At 39.0% G+C, this 17,914-nt stretch overlaps 1 protein-coding gene across 1 annotated transcript in view; it reads right to left on the reverse strand.

The window, feature by feature from the left end:
* The window catches only part of ilrun (inflammation and lipid regulator with UBA-like and NBR1-like domains), a 109,969-nt gene that overhangs the window by 53,119 nt on the left and 38,936 nt on the right, over window positions 1-17,914 (reverse strand). Inside the window, exon 3 of the mRNA XM_060918236.1 lies at window positions 9,915-10,112. Within this exon, the coding sequence (XP_060774219.1) occupies window positions 9,915-10,112 (198 nt within the window). The remainder of the gene's footprint in view (window positions 1-9,914; window positions 10,113-17,914) is intronic.

The raw sequence follows: 17,914 nt of genomic DNA on the forward strand, positions 1-17,914 counted from the left end.
TTCTAAAATTCACTTCACCTCAGCTTGATGATCCAAACAAGGTAAACGCACTTTCTTTGTGGCAAAACTTGAAAATTTCAGCAGAATCGGAACACCGGTTATAGAGGCAATTGACATTCTGTATGCGACAAACATTTACGGAAAATACGTGGATGAACTTTGGCCAAATGGCACATCTTAAAATTCTCAGTGTTTCAGAAGTCTGCATATTACATCCATATATGTTAGACTCCACCTTCTCATAGAGCATTTTTAATAACTCCAGTTCTTACCTGCTGGGACACAGTAGCCTACTAAAAATAAAGTTGTTTACGGAAAACGTCACATACAGAGCCATGCAGGGTATCTGCACATTTTTCAAGTACAAATTTAAAGACTTTTAAGACCTTTTCAAGACCTCTAAATGGAAAAATTAAGACTGTACCATGGCAAAGAAAATGATAAATATGACAACTTAAAACTGTTTTCTGTAATAGTTTTTTTTTTACTAACTTTTTAAGAAGAATGCACACAATTGGTGAACAACAGGGTGCATCAATGGCAACTGTTAGACACGCAAACAGCTGAAGCAAAGTCGTGTGTTCTGGGCCTGCAGAACTACTGTAGCAGCAAGGAGAAGACTGGGGTTTACTGGAGAAAACACCATGAATCATTTCAAAAACAAAAACAGAACCAGCTGAACAACCTTAGCCGGCATTATTTCAATCCCCAAAGATTATCTTTGATGATGTGCGAGTTTGTGTCCGACAGCAAAAGCAGTCTGAGTGTGGTACAGTACACAGCTGGCTGAGGAAGTTCTCGAGTATCTTCTGCATTATAGCAGGTAACAGCATAAACCTGTTTATGCAGTCATACAATCATCAGAGCGTTACATTAAAACTAGGGGTGTGCAAAAATATCGATATGGCGATATATCGCGATACTTTGTCTTCTGATTCAATATCGATACTCAAAATTTGAATACCGATATTTTTTCAAAAAATAAATCATGTTTCAGACGGGTTGTAAATCCAGTACGACTTCCGCACCTCCGCTCCACGAGGTGTCGCTGTGCCGCTACCTCACTGCAAGGCACTCTTCGTCTTCTCTTTTTTTCCCCCGGCGGTTGCAGTGAGGAAAAAAAAACAAGCAAGCATGGCTGTTAACGTAAACCTAGAGACGCCGCCGAACTTCAAGGCAGATGTTTGGAGGCACTTTGGATTCCAAAGGAAAGGAGAAAAAAAAAAAAAAAAGTGAGCCGGTGTTCTGTAAAGTTATCCTACCTCTTGGATTTGTCCTACCAAGCCTACTGTGCATGCGCGAAATCCAGGAGGGTAGGAAAATTCAACAGTAGTTTTGTTCTACCGATCAGCTGGGCTGATAGAAAATCGGTGAGTATTTCACGCATTTGCCGATTTTTAGGTTTTGTGCGTATTGGTCGAGTCTTTGGCCGAGTCAAATAATTTGTAATGCCTTGTTTTGAATAATAAACCGGTCTGTATGAGAACTTGCTAATTCATGTGTTCTGCGCATGCGCAGTAGGCTTCGCGCATGCGCAGTAGACTAAAATGCACACTGCACTTTTCAATGCGTTTCAGACAGTGTGTTGTTCCTACAAAATAAGCACAAGTTAAATGTTCTCCGGTATATGTTCTCAAGTTTACAAAGAACAAATTGATATTAGTGTTAGCACTGAAATGTATGTGCAGTCTGCAGTGCAAGTTTTAAGTTTTCATAAAACAATTTGATTCTGCTTGTTAAGCAGCACTGATGTGTCCATGCTTACAGAAAAGTTGAGAATACTAGCACAGAAATGGGAATTTTCTGTATGTTGTAGTGAAGCAACTCTTGGTTTTGCCAGCAGTGGAATAGAGACAAATGTATGTCTGGCAAGAGTGTGTAGTTATGTATGTGAAATGTAATTTTACAGTGGTCAATAAATTCTGATTTTCTTCAGTGACACAGATATCGTGATGTGGTTGAAATTTCTTGCAATATATCGATTATCGCAGAATCGCTGTACCGTGATATTATCGTTATCGTGGGCAAAATATCGCCATAGTATCGTATCGTGAGGTATCTGGTGATACCCAGCCCTAATTAAAACACAGAAAAACAACTGTCACCTTTCATAACCATTATCAATATTAATCAATGTGTTGTAATAACTAATTATCATCAGTGCAATTGTTATATCAATATTCATTATTCAAAAATAATCATTAATAATCTATAATCCATGAATAATTGTTTGTATTACTACTACTACTACTACTACTACTACTACATTACTTTTTTAATAATAAATTAACTCAATTTAACATTTTAATAATCACTACTTATTAGCTATATTAATTAATAATTGAGTAGCAATTATTATAATTCAGTATTATTAATTACTACTTAATAAGCAGTGATTATCAAAATGTAATTTAATAATTAGTAATTATCAACTACTAAATTATACTAATAAATAATAAGTAGTGATTATTAAAATGCTATAAAATTGAGTTATAAGATCAGTTAAAATTATTATTAAAGTAGTAATTATTATTATTATTATTATTATTATTATTATTAGTAGTAGTAGTAGTAGTAGTCGTAGTGATACAATTATTCATGGATTATAGATAATTTTTTTAATAGTGAACATTGATATAACAATTGAACTGATAACATTAACAAGTATTACTAGTATTATTGTTTATTATTAGTAGTACAGCTATTTTATATCAATGCTCACTATTTTAAAAAAGTATCTATAATCCATGAGTATTTGTTTGTATTCTACCAATTACTACTTTTCAATAATTATTTGTAATAATTAATAACTTAATTTTATAACATTTAATAATCCCTAGTACTTATTAATCACTAATTCATAAGTAGTAGTGATTAATAATCAATAATAATTATTATTACTAATTATTAGTGGTTAATATTCTTATTATATTAAAAAACACTTGTAGATGATAAGTAATAAAACAAACTTTTTGTACAAATTATTTATATTGTACTATATTTAGAATTACTGTATTTTCTGGAGTTCTTTTTAATTGAGTTTTGAAATAAAGGTTTATATATTTATATTAAACTTAGTACAATAAACAATGTTAATTATGTAAAGAAAAAAAAAAAGATGCTAATCACTATTAGTAGTATTTCCTATAAGTCCCATTTTCCACCTGACTCTTGTGCGCATGCGCGAACCCCCCTGCGTTTCACTCCGGAGCGCTTGACCTCTAACACGCGCGCGTCTCGTGTCAGTGAAAAGCCAGTTTCCCAGTCCGCTGTGTATCCAGCACTGTGTTACCGTCTTTAAACACATTTGTGCAATCCAGCGCTTTTTATCGCAAACGATTCTTCTCCTTATTTTGGGGGTATTTGTCATCCCCCAACCACCTGTCGTTAAACAGACATCTTCCCATAATTATCAATGCTTTCTAGCGCCCGCGTAAGCTACCTGCGGATCTCTCACTCTTCACAACCACCGCACCACACCACACTTCCTCCAGTAGCCTCCTAACGTTAGCTCTTGATCTACGGAACACACAGAACCAATGCTGCCCCCAAAAGGTACGCTGGTCACTTTTAAAATTACGGTTAAAAAAATACCCAAACCGGATGGAGACATTTCACTCGTTCGGTCCAATATTACATTTAACACCTCCCTTTCGAAAATTCCAGTCATTCCAAACAATTTAAGACGTTTTTAGGCCTTGAAAACCGAAAGTTGTATTTAAGACTTTTTAAGGACCCGTGGGAACCCTGGCCATGGGTTTGCATTGCATCTGGTGAGACTGACATTCAACACGCAGCTTGAATCTTACTACACGTTTAAACTATCAACTGACAGTAGTCCAACCAACAAGACATTTAAACAGGCAAAAACTATGAACAGTTCTTATCTGGTCCTATATCTGCATGCAACACAATATATGGCCAAATGGTCAATACTGAGAGTAACCACAGGTGCCCCTAAAATCACTGAATCATTGAAATTGAAAAGGATCCCTCCACCCCTGCACAGACACTCTCAGATGATCATGTCAGGGCAAAATTGGTCTTTGGTTATTTACTCTTTACATTAATGTTATAGAAAACATCTCATCTCATTATCTCTAGCCGCTTTATCCTCCTACAGGGTCGCAGGCAAGCTGGAGCCTATCCCAGCTGACTACGGGCGAAAGGCGGGGTACACCCTGGACAAGTCGCCAGGTCATCACAGGGCTGACACATAGACACAGACAACCATTCACACTCACATTCACACCTACGGTCAATTTAGAGTCACCAGTTAACCTAACCTGCATGTCTTTGGACTGTGGGGGAAACCGGAGCACCCGGAGGAAACCCACGCGGACACGGGGAGAACATGCAAACTCCACACAGAAAGGCCCTCGCCGGCCATGGGGCTCGAACCCGGACCTTCTTGCTGTGAGGCGACAGCGCTAACCACTACACCACCATGCCGCCCTATAGAAAACATATTGCTCTCAATGGTGCATTTTGCCCATGTTCAGGGTGGAAAATAAAAAAAAAAAAGATTCGACTAAGACAAGCCAAATTGGTGTTTTGTTTTTTTTTTAAAAAAGGGGATCATGGAGAATAAAGAAAAAAATATTTTTAAAATCTGCGCACATTCCCACAAGGTGTTACGGTGCTCTGAAAATGACACCCAAAATGATTTGTCAGACTTATGAGGTCTTCTGTTCAAACACTGATAGAGTTTCCTTTCTGTTTATTGCTTTTTTTGAGAGGTGTTTCTACTTCTCAATAAGGGAAAAAAAAATCAAGAGCCTATGTTGGGTAAAAACATTAGAGATGCACCGATACCACATTTGTGAAAACCGATACGAGTATGAGTACTATCATTTCAGTACTTGCCGATACCGAGTACTACCGATACTGCTGATGTTATTAAAATATAATTTTTCAAAAATTGCAGCATTTGAATATTTAATAGGCCTACTTTATCTATTTCCCGTGAATGTTGTTTTCTAACTGGAGTGATCATGCACACGGGTTCACATTGACAATCTCCGCTGCTCTAGGTAGCGCTTATCTTTTGCAACATTGTTACAATAATGTTGCAAAACCTAAGCTGCTGCGCTAGGCCTACATAACAATGTTGCAAAAGAAGCGCTACCGTGAAATGAAGAGGCGCTGTCTGCTGGCAGTGTAACGTGGACTACAAGGCTATCTGCGCTTCCGTGTGCAACCTCTCTCGATTGTCGCGCAACATTCACTCCCAGAAAACTACACTCATTGCAAATAGCCTACACAAAGAATTAAATATTTAGCTGCTGCAATTTCTGAAAAAGGCTGCTATTTATTTGGATTAGATTACAATGTCCAACTTTCAAAGTCAAGAAAGACTTGCACTCTTGCAACATGTAAGACCGATTGTTGATGAAGGGAGGAGAGAGCAGTGAGTTACCACATGCAGCGTGATCATTTCACTCCGCTGGTCACTTACCCCCTCTATCATCGGCCTTCCGCAACATTGCGGTCTTGGTTGACTTAAGGGTTGTTCTGGTGGTGCGCTTAAACTACTCCAATTACATTTAGCAACAAGACAAGGGCGTGAAAGGGAGGAGCAGTGACCATCGCAACATCACAGAGAGCGCACAACATAACAGTGGCGGCCGGCGACGATGTATTATTTAATTTCCATCGCCAGTAATGCAGACTAAAATATGCCCCCCCCTCATGTGCGCACATCCTGCTGTGTGCTGCAGGAGAGTTGAATGCCTCGAGCACGCTCTTGTTCAGTCGCAGAACTTGTTAGGCAGACGCTGTTGCTGTCCATTCGCAACATCGCGTCCCGTGCTCGTGGAGCTCCATACCTGTAGATGGGACGTCAATTTCCTTGGTCTTAGCATTGCCCTCAACTGAAACAAGTTGGAAAACTCAAATCAGCCATTTCTTAAAGCTCTCTCTCTCACTCTTCACTCTTAAACTCTCCCGGTTGGACTCGTACTTAAAAACTCTGCCGGTTGGATTCACCTATACAAAAATCCGATTTTCATTTGTTTGTTAGTGAGTAGCCTGTCCTACAAAACCCTTACCTAGGCGAATAGCCAACATTAAAAAAAGGACAACGTTGGGGATCTTAGCGTACGCCTATCTGCGTATGGCAGCGAAAGGGAGTGGAGTGTGGAGAGATGTTTAAAATGACAGTGTTGGGGAAAGATGTTGTGACGGCACTGTAGGGCTGCTCAATATTGGAAAAAATCAATATCACGATTTTTTCAGTAAATATCGATATCGCGATTTTTAAAACGATATTTATACACCTTTTTTTTAAAGCCCTGATCATCAACACCTGAGGCACCGGGCCACATTTTTATAGTACAGGCCTCATAGGCTACCTGTCAACCCTTCCCGTTGTACCCTGAAACACCTTTTACTTAAACTATTTACTGTGCAAGCGCGTACTTTGCATAGGTCCTATCGCCTGCACAAGGCTCACGTTCTCCTCACTCAACATTTCCGATCACAGAGGATGGAGCCAGCGCTGGTATTACCAGTGATTACTGCGTAACGTCCACACTGGCTCGTAGCCAGCCAAGGATAAAATCTCTCTCTCACACACACACACACACACTACAACGTAAGCTTGTGTGTTGTTAAGACACCAACATTAAACACGCACAATATAGAGACAAGTCCTTAAGAATTAACATACATGAAAATAGGCTTCTCTTCCTTCATCTTCCAAATGTGGACTCCGCTATCTTTTTGGCATGTCAGCATTGAAATACCATTTGCAGAGATATTTCACTCGCCATTAGGAAAAGTAAAAGCAACACATGATTAGGGCTACATGATTAGCAGGGGGACACCGTTTTAAGCGCACGGAATTTTAATAACAATGTAATTACATCCGAGTCCGTCTACATCGCGCAATAAACCCGTCCTTAGCAGAACCTACTTCAAAGCATGATGCTAGCTGCAGATGCACAAGTCAAAATCAAATGAACCCAAGTAAACATGCCGCGGCGGGCAACATTAATAACCAAATTGTCTTACCTTAAAACGCTGCCTTGACCACAGGACGACTCGCAATTATTCCACTTAAATCCACACGGTTTAACACATCTAACACAGCTAGCAAGCTGGATATGTGCTAATATTGTTGTGCTTGTTTTCTTCTGTAGATGCCATTTTTACATTACCCAGTCCCACATCCAAAAATATGACGTAAATATATGTTAATTGGGGGCGGCACGGTGGTGTAGTGGTTAGCGCTGTCGCCTCACAGCAACAAGGTCCTGGGTTCGAGCCCCGGGGCCGGCGAGGGCCTTTCTGTGTGGAGTTTGCATGTTCTCCCCGTGTCCGCGTGGGTTTCCTCCGGGTGCTCCGGTTTCCCCCACAGTCCAAAGACATGCAGGTTAGGTTAACTGGTGACTCTAAATTGAGCGTAGGTGTGAATGTGAGTGTGAATGGTTGTCTGTGTCTATGTGTCAGCCCTGTGATGACCTGGCGACTTGTCCAGGGTGTACCCCGCCTTTCGCCCGTAGTCAGCTGGGATAGGCTCCAGCTTGCCTGCGACCCTGTAGAAGGATAAAGCGGCTAGAGATAATGAGATGAGATGAGATATATGTTAATTGTATTATTATAACTATTAGCAAGCAAATCAAACAACATATTAAGAAATCAATATATCAAATCACCCGACACGTATGAAAACAGAAGAACTGATTTTTTACTGTTGCGGAGATATCGCGGGAGTAGAATGGATGTATGCAAGGCTACGGTGTGCCTTAGGGGACAGAAGGGTTCGTTTTACCTTACTGTCACGTCAATGTTATTGTTGTTTTATTGCCATTGTAGAAATATTGTGCACGTCCCTTTCGACAAATGACAAAAAATCGTTTCATATCGATATTATGAATTTTGATATCGTTTGACACCAATATCGATATCGTGATAAAAATACGATATATTGCACAGCTCTACGGCACTGTTTCATGACTACACAAACACATCTTCGTCATGGAAAAATGGGTTGTTGTCGAACAATTTTTTTTGTCTTCTGACGAAATTAGCCTACGCTCAATGCTTGAGATTTACAATTTTTTTCCTGGGAGAGGCTTTTTTTCCTCGAACGGACGCTGGCAAAAGGCGCTTCACGGAACACTATCGGCGCATGGTATAGCCTATCATATTATGCTCAAGCCTGAGCTCAACAATGCTTCAGTTTTTTTTTTTTCTCTCGAATGGAACAAAAAGCGCTGCGGGGAACATTGGTATCGGCGCATGGGATCGGCACTGGTATCGGTTCATGGTATCGGCAACTGTTTGACAAGTACGAGTACATTAGTGGAGTATCGGGGCCGATGCCGATGCCAGTATCGGTATCGGTGCATGCTTAAAAAACATGTCTTCTGAAGGCCTAAACAGAGTGCAGCCAAAAACTCCAATAAAATTTTGATCATCTTTGAGGGAGTGCTATGACCATGCAGGATCATCCAGACCCAAAATGACAGTTTTGCTACATACTATTCCTATTTATGTACCAGCATGCAAAATTTAAGCCTCCTACATGGTTTAGTTCTTGAGCTATGGGCTTGTGAACTTTGACAACAACAACAAAAAAAAGTCTGAACAAAATTGACCCCCCCCTCCCCCAGTAAAACTGGCTGTAACATGGAAAGTATACATCTTACATTCAAATACATTTACAGTGTTTCTCCTAGGTAACATGGGTACATCTGGTGATTTTTTCCAGAATTTTTTGAGACCTAAGTGCGCGGGCTCAGATTGAATTGACGTCGAATTAGGGCTGGGCAATTCACCCCCCCAAAAAAAATCTTCGGTTTTTTCATAAAAAACTCGATTCACGATTCGATTTGTTTCGATGCGCCCCCCATTTTAAAATGAAATAACTATTCACTGTAAATTTATTTCCAAAATATAAATTTATTTTGAGAAAAATAAGTGCTTCAGTCTACAATCACAGTATTCAGCTGAAAAAAGTGCTTGTGCACTGTAGTTTCATAGACTTGTGCTCCAATTAACTACTAAATCGCATCCATGATTGCTTTCCACCTTGCTCCGCTCTTTTCATATGGTACACAGCTTGAAAAGCTTTGAGGGAGAGTAGTTTGCTTTACAGTGTTAGTATTAGAGCCAGTGTTAAAGTTTTCTTGTCGAAGAAGGCAGCATTTCTCCCACTCTGCCGGATGTTTTCGCTTCAAATACTGAAACAAACTGGTCGTGCTGCTACCACTCACGACAACCGCTTTCAGACACAATTTACAACGAGGTGTTGTTTGGCATTCATCAGATGCTGCAAAACCATACCAATTCCAAATTACCGACGTTGTGGGACATTTTTTGGGCAGGAGCCCCTCTTTCTCGCTGTTTGTTTCTGTCGCCATGTTTGTTTGTGCATGTGATGTTACTGGGGGACGAGAGAAACGCACTGCAGGAAGTGCATTACGGAAAGTCTCGAGGGGTCTTGGCGAATGTAAAAATGAGATGCGTGCGCTGTGCGCTTGGAAATATAAACTGTATGGGGACAGGGGATTTAAAAAAAAAAATCTTAAACTAGAGTTTCTTAAAAAAAAAAAAAAAATCAAATCGATTTGACGTGCCCACTCGATTTTTAAATCGTATCGATTTTTTGCCCAGCCCTACGTCGAATGACCCTATTAGGACATGTGCTTTTGGTGACAAATATCTAACATGATCTAATAGGAGCTTAGACATGACATTTTTTCTGGAGTGGGACTAATAGCATGAGCAGGGCCGTAACCATGTCAACCTGTGGAAAAGAGGTAGGTCACCTTTAAAAATACCTTGCCAAATACACGGACAGCCATGGCATATTTCATGTTTATTTCTTTTGCAAATGGCTTTAACAGAGGAAAAATGGCATTGTGTATAAGAACTGACTTAAGTATCTTCTGAGTGTGATGCCTCACCTCCATAGAAGAGTCCAGTGGCTGTACACATTCTCCACTGGCCCTGGTACATGCCTGGATTGGCCGGACTGTGCATCTGGACACTGACGTCTGAGATTTCCTGCGGCTCCAGAGACCTAACCATCACCATATTCACGTGACCAAACTGGTCTCCACCAATGTACTTCAGACAGACGCCTGGAGGCCACGACTCTGATCCTACACAATATAAAAGACAGCATGTAATATATTAATATGAATACTAAGGCAAAAGGGAATCATCCATTTCCTCTCTGTGATCAAACTGGCATTCTGATTTGAATAAACATTTTGCTGGAAGAGAACGCGGCTGCTGCAGTGCAAATATAAAAGGAACAAGAAGAAACCAAAACAGAAAGGTGCCGTTACTTCAGTAGACAAGACAAGAATGCTGAATGTACCTGTAATGGGGAAATACTAAGGCTGTATACCACTAAAAAGTCTAAGGCATTCCAGTGTTGGAAATTAGCACCAAATGTTGGCGATTTTGCATAGTGGTGGATGAATTTGCTAAAACTACCAGCCATGGTGGTGGGTAAACAAAAGTAGCACATACAGAAAATGCATTTGTAACAGAGCGATTTGTGACGGTCCACAACACAGACTGAATCCAGGGTATCTGCACATTTTTCAAGTACAAATTTAAAGACTTTTAAGACCTTTTCAAGACCTCTAAATGGAAAAATTAAGACTGTACCATGGCAAAGAAAATGATAAATATGACAACTTAAAACTGCTTTCTGTAATAGTTTTTTTTACTAACTTTTTAAGAAGAATGCACACAATTGGTGAACAACAGGGTGCATCAATGGCAACTGTTAGACACACAAACAGCTGAAGCAAAGTCGTGTGTTCTGGGCCTGCAGAACTACTGTAGCAGCAAGGAGAAGACTGGGGTTTACTGGAGAAAACACCATGAATCATTTCAAAAATGAAAACAATAAACGGCAAGTAGAACCAGGTGAACAACCTTAGCCGGCATTATTTCAATCCCCAAAGATTATCTTTGATGATGTGCGAGTTTGTGTCCGACAGCAAAAGCAGTCTGAGTGTGGTACAGTACACAGCTGGCTGAGGAAGTTCTCGAGTATCTTCTGCATTATAGCAGGTAACAGCATAAACCTGTTTATACAGTCATACAATCATCAGAGCGTTACATTAAACACAGAAAAACAACTGTCACCTTTCATAACCATTATCAATCAATGTGTTGTAATAACTGTAATTATCATCAGTGCAATTGTTATATCAATGTTCATTATTCAAAAATAATCATTAATTATCTATAATCCATGAATAATTGTTTGTATTACTACTAATAATAATAACTACTTTTTCAATAATAATTTTAAAAAATTAACTCAATTTTATAACATTTTAATAATCACTACTTATTAGCTATATTAGAGTAGCAATTATTATAATTCAGTATTATTAATTACTACTTAACTAATAAGCAGTGATTATCAAAATGTAATTTAATAATCAACTACTAAATTATACTAATAAACAATAAGTAGTGATTATTAAAATGCTATAAAATTGAGTTAAGATTAGTTAAAATTATTATTAAAAAAGTAGTAATTATTATTAGTAGTAGTGATACAAACAATTATTCATGGATTATAGATAATTTGTTTTTAATAGTGAACATTGATATAACAATTGAACTGATAATATTAATAATAACATTAACAACAAGTATTACTAGTAGTATTATTGTTTATTATTATTAATAGTAGCAGTATAGTGATTTTCAATGTTCACTATTTTAACAAATTATCTATAATCCATGAGTATGTGTTTGTATTCTACCAATTACGACGTTTTAATAATTATTTGTAATAATTTTAATAGCTTAATTTTATAACATTTAATAATCCCTAGTACTTATTAATCACTAATTCATAAGTAGTAATAATCAATAATAATTACTATTACTACTAATTATAATTAGTGGTTGTTAATATTATTCTTATTATTATATTAAAAACACTGTTGTAGACGATAAGTCACAGGGATCCCAGCATTAATTGAAAAAAATAGAGGAATGTAAGAAACTATCAGCAGGGGTCAAGGGGGCTGCCTGAAGCTGTTGAGATTTTAACATTTAAAGATGCTATAGAACACATTTTTTACATGGATTTAACATAGAAAAGCAACATAACTTAACAATAATGTGTATCTATTTGATGCCATATTTTGTAATCAATGACATAAGTGGCAAAAAAAAAAAATTATAAAAATTAGACGAAAATGTAGCTTTGAAGAATATACTTGCCTAAATATTCCACTGATTTTGTTATAATAACAATAGTATCCATAGTTCATCTCATTTGTTTATTTTTTTGTTTCAAGTTAAATGTCAAAACTAGTCTAATATAAGCCACATTCATTTTTCAAAAATCACGAATATGAGCAGAAATTAATGATTCAGTAATATTAGATATATACATATGTACAGCAAATACTGGAGATATTTGATTTAAACCTCCCTTTTTGAAAGGTTTCACTGCAAAGGAATTTAATGCTCTTTTCTGGGGTGCATTCTGTCTTTCCTCCAGTTTTCTCTGCTTTTGTTTCTCTGATCTTTCCTTCTGCTTTTCTGATGTTCCTGCAGTGCTCTGAATTAAGTTCAACGCATTAGAAACAAAAGCACAAACGGAGTTAAAACATGTTTTCTAGCAAATGGGCGCAGCCATATTGTTTTCTCGTTCTATCCCGTACAGCCTCGCGGTATTTACATCAATTTAACTTCCGAGTGTTCCCGAATGTCAACGAGAACAAATGAAGCCGACGAAAACATCACTAAACAAGCAAACCAAATCAGAACGTATTCTGCTGGTCATTTTACTTAAACATATTTTTAATGGATATACAAGAGATTTAAAAAAAACCCACTTTCGCTAGAAAATAGCGGAATTCCGCTAAATAGCGGACGTCTGGGATCCCTGAAGTCAGTGGTCACCAACCTTTTTATGCCCGAGATCCCTGACCTCTGCCTAGATGGCAAGCAAGATCTACCCCTTGAAGCGTTGACAGAAAAAGAAATCCAGACTAGACTGTTTCAAGTTGAGGCTTTTTATTTAGCCTAATTTTAACTGAATAAGATTTAAGACCCCGGTCCAACTTTTTAATTTCTTGTGAGAGCTGACTAAATGACTTACAACCCCGATTCCAAAAAAGTTGGGACAAAGTACAAATTGTAAATAAAAACGGAATGCAATGATGTGGAAGTTTCAAAATTCCATATTTTATTCAGAATAGAACACAGATGACATATCAAATGTCTAAACTGAGAAAATGTATCATTTAAAGAGAAAAATTAGGTGATTTTAAATTTCATGACAACAACACATCTCAAAAAAGTTGGGACAAGGCCATGTTTACCACTGTGAGACATCCCCTTTTCTCTTTACAACAGTCTGTAAACGTCTGGGGACTGAGGAGACAAGTTGCTCAAGTTTAGGGATAGGAATGTTAACCCATTCTCGTCTAATGTAGGATTCTACTTGCTCAACTGTCTTAGGTCTTTTTTGTCGTATCTTCCGTTTTATGATGCGCCAAATGTTTTCTATGGGTGAAAGATCTGGACTGCAGGCTGGCCAGTTCAGTACCCGGACCCTTCTTCTACGCAGCCATGATGCTGTAATTGATGCAGTATGTGGTTTGGCCTTGTCATGTTGGAAAATGCAAGGTCTTCCCTGAAAGAGACGTCGTCTGGATGGGAGCATATGTTGCTCTAGAACCTGGATATACCTTTCAGCATTGATGGTGTCTTTCCAGATGTGTAAGCTCCCCATGCCACACGCACTAATGCAACCCCATACCATCAGAGATGCAGGCTTCTGAACTGAGCGCTGATAACAACTTGGGTCGTCCTTCTCCTCTTTAGTCCGAATGACACGGCATCCCTGATTTCCATAAAGAACTTCAAATTTTGATTCGTCTGACCACAGAACAGTTTTCCACTTTGCCACAGTCCATTTTAAATGAGCCTTGGCCCAGAGAAGACGTCTGCGCTTCTGGATCATGTTTAGATACGGCTTCTTCTTTGAACTATAGAGTTTTAGCTGGCAACGGTGGATGGCACGGTGAATTGTGTTCACAGATAATATTCTCTGGAAATATTCCTGAGCCCATTTTGTGATTTCCAATACAGAAGCATGCCTGTATGTGATGCAGTGCCGTCTAAGGGCCCGAAGATCACGGGCACCCAGTATGGTTTTCCGGCCTTGACCCTTACGCACAGAGATTCTTCCAGATTCTCTGAATCTTTTGATGATATTATGCACTGTAGATGATATGTTCAAACTCTTTGCAATTATACACTGTCGAACTCCTTTCTGATATTGCTCCACTATTTGTCGGCGCAGAATTAGGGGGATTGGTGATCCTCTTCCCATCTTTACTTCTGAGAGCCGCTGCCACTCCAAGATGCTCTTTTTATACCCAGTCACATTAATGACCTATTGCCAATTGACCTAAGGGTTGTTTTACAATCAGGGTACAAAGTCTGTGTCACAGGGGTCCAAAATTCAAATTGATTCAAACTGGTTCTTGTGCCAGTTTTTAAGTGAAGGACAAGTTAAAGAACAGATTTCAGGTAATTTTTGACGTGTATGGTAGTTTTGTGTAATCTGCTGTAAGATAAAGAAGATTAAGTGTAGCTGTAAGCAGGGCTGGGAGAAACAAATGAAGTGATTCTCGGAAAGGACTTTTTTTTTGACAATTCAGAATCCACTGCTTCCATAGTGCTTTTAAATATAAGGCTATAAGCTTTGTGTTAGTTGTCTCTAATATTTATGTCCCAATATCTTGACCACATTTTAGGATGAAAATAATCATTTTAGATATGTTCTTTTATTGAAAATTAGCTGTCTCGGAGAGGACATTTTTTTGACACAATTACATACTAATTTGATCAAAATAGTCTGAAAACTTACTGGCATTCAACATTAAAACTTAACTATGTTTCCAATGATATGGAACCAAATATTTGTTTTATGGTATAAAGAATGATTTAAGTGCATCCCTTTTGGAGCTACCTGTGGTCAAAAAAGCACTTTTTCTCAATGACACGAGTAATTTTGCTAAATATATTACCATACATTCAGGGCTCTACAATAGCTTTTTTTTTTCAGGAGCACACGTGCTCCTAAGTTAAAAATTTTAGGAGCACAGGGAAAAAAAATGGGGGCACAAGCAGGTTTTCATTTTAAAAGGTTTATTGCAGCGCAAACCTTAGACACACCAACACATAAAATGCAAAATTCAATTGAGAATGAATGAATGAACGAACGAACGAACAAACAAATGAATAACGAACAACTGAATGAATGAACAAACAGTAGCTAAACAGAGAGCAGAGCTCAGCAGAGCTAACAACATCATCAAGGACAGCTCCCACCCTGGCTCTGAGTTCTTTGACTTGCTGCCCTCAGGCAGGCGTTACAGGTGCATCAAAGCAAGGACCAACAGACTCAAACAGTTTTTCCCCACAGGCCATAACCACCTTGAACAATTAGCCTTTTTCACATTACGTCACTTGCAGGGGAACTCGTATCCGTTTTCAGCCTTTTGAATGGAAGAAGTATATGGCGGCAACACATGTTAACAAAACTGTCATTCACAGATAAGATTGATAATATTGTGCATTGTTGTTTATCATTACGTATTGTTAGCGACCATTCCAGTCACCTATCTGCCTTGTTTTGGAAAGGAAGTTTACTGACTTTCTATGGTTGCTACTTGTTAGCCAGCAGATTAGCATGCCGCCTCTTCTTCCATTCAAAAGGCTGAAAATGGATGCGAGGTTCTTCTGCAAGTGACGTAATGTGAAAAAGACTAATTACATGCACTGACTGATGCCACTTCTGGCAGGTGCAACAATGCGTCAACAAGGACCTAAAAGGACAATATTCTCACACTTACCTGATACAGTGCAATACTTATTACAGTGCAACCTCACAGAGCAACTTTTTAGTTTTTATAGCTTTTGTATATTTTATTTCTCTACACTTTTACATCCATACCCAATACAATACCAAATACAGTGCAATATCCTGAGTTTTGTAGCTGAACTGAGTTTCTATAACTAATGTGCAATTAACATCTGCAACTCAACACGCCCAGTTGTATATATATTCTTTGTTTTTCTGCTGTGTTGTGACATGCACCATTTGTCTATACTGTATATTATTTGTTTTCTGCTGTGTTGCATGTTCCCATCTAAATGTTTGCACTGGGGTGTGTGCTTTCCATCTCATTATATAATTTTCCCGCACCTTCTCCCGTCGTTCTAGCTTTCTTCACTACACTTTCTTCCTCGTCCGTTCTTTTATTCTTGTTTCCACCATAATTGCTTTTAAAAAACGCCGTTATTCTCTGCATAGCGAATATATTTCTCAGCTCGGTCCGAACCAGCTCTCAGTTATCTCCCAGTTGAATGATTTGATGAATCCCTAAAAAAGCACTTTTCCCACCTAATGCCACACCCACAACATACAACCGTGGGAAAGAGGGGCAATCACAGAAAGATGTGGCAGAACGGCAAAAAAAATTTAACTTTTTCCCTCCCCCCGGCTGCCATGGGAACCACCGCAGGTGCAAGACAGGGGCAATGCACGCAACTACAGACAGGGAGCAAGGCACAGGCAGAACACACACACGCAATTGAGGTATTTCACCTGATGTCACAGGGTCACGTGACGCCCCGGTGTCCGCCATTTTGAAGGTCAAGCTAGCTAATGTCAACAACATAGTAGCTGGTATGTTACTGTAGCAATGTTTACGTTCAGTCATTTGGATGACTGTTAAAACCTTTCAGTTTCAAGTTTTTCCTTTACTGTATTTACTAGTTTACTGTAATTATGATCCGGCAGCTATTTACACCGGATCCAGTCTAAATAGCTGCTGGAGCGCGCTCCAGCTTGCTCCCCCTCAAATTAAGCAGCACGCTCCGGCTTGCTCCCGGAGTGCTCCAGCCGAGGTTCCGGAGCGCGCTCCGGCAGCTATTTACACTGGATCCGGTGTAAATAGCTGCCGGATCATAATTACAGTAAACTAGTAAATCCAGTAAAGGAAAAACTTGAGACTGAAAGGTTTTAACAGTCATCCAAATGACTGAACATAAACATTGCTACAGTAACGTACTAGCTACTATGTTGTTGACATTAGCTAGTGCTAACAGCTAGCTGCTAGTACACTGCTACAACACAGACACCGACCCTAATAATACAGTTCCTTGGTCATTGCCTGGTAACAGCAAATTTATAACGGGCCATGTCTCAACAGACTAAGAAGTTATTTCAATGACATTTAATAACATTTTGTTTATCCTGAGGACCGAAAGTAAATGAAAATGTGAACAAACCTTAGCTGTAATAAGATGGCGACCACCGGCTCCAGGGACGACCCGCTGATGTAGGCATGTTACCCAGCCTGACACAAAATATTTGTAGGCATCCAAACTCTTATACGCTTTCAGATCAATACCTGTGTACGGAGATGGGTTTTTAACGACATAGGTATACAGATCATGTGGGCCGAAGTCAGGTAAAGACGAGGGCTTCGTGTACTTCCGTACGTCAGTGAACAATCCTGGTGGAAGCAGGTAAACGTCGTTCTCTAAGCCAGCTAACCTCAATTTTTGCAAATATCTCTCCCTCTGCTCGCCCTGTAAATGCCCTACGTCGCTGGATAGTGAAGGTGTTTTCTGCATCTTGCTTCTTTTTCTTTTATGTTTTTCGTTTGTCGCCTTCCTCGCATTCAAACTGATTCGAGCCGTGACGTCCAAAATGGCAGCCTAACGATGCATCACATGACTTGGTCACGTGGGTGAAAAACCTCAATACAACAATACTCGTTACACTATATTAGGTAGGCTATCCAGCGCTGGATTTACATACTTTGCAGTTTAACGTTTGATACATTTTAGAATGTTAAACTCGTCGCGTCTGTGCTCAGTGCTTTCCTAAATT

Source organism: Neoarius graeffei, chromosome 4, assembly GCF_027579695.1.
Source record: "Neoarius graeffei isolate fNeoGra1 chromosome 4, fNeoGra1.pri, whole genome shotgun sequence".
Classification (NCBI taxonomy): domain Eukaryota; kingdom Metazoa; phylum Chordata; class Actinopteri; order Siluriformes; family Ariidae; genus Neoarius; species Neoarius graeffei.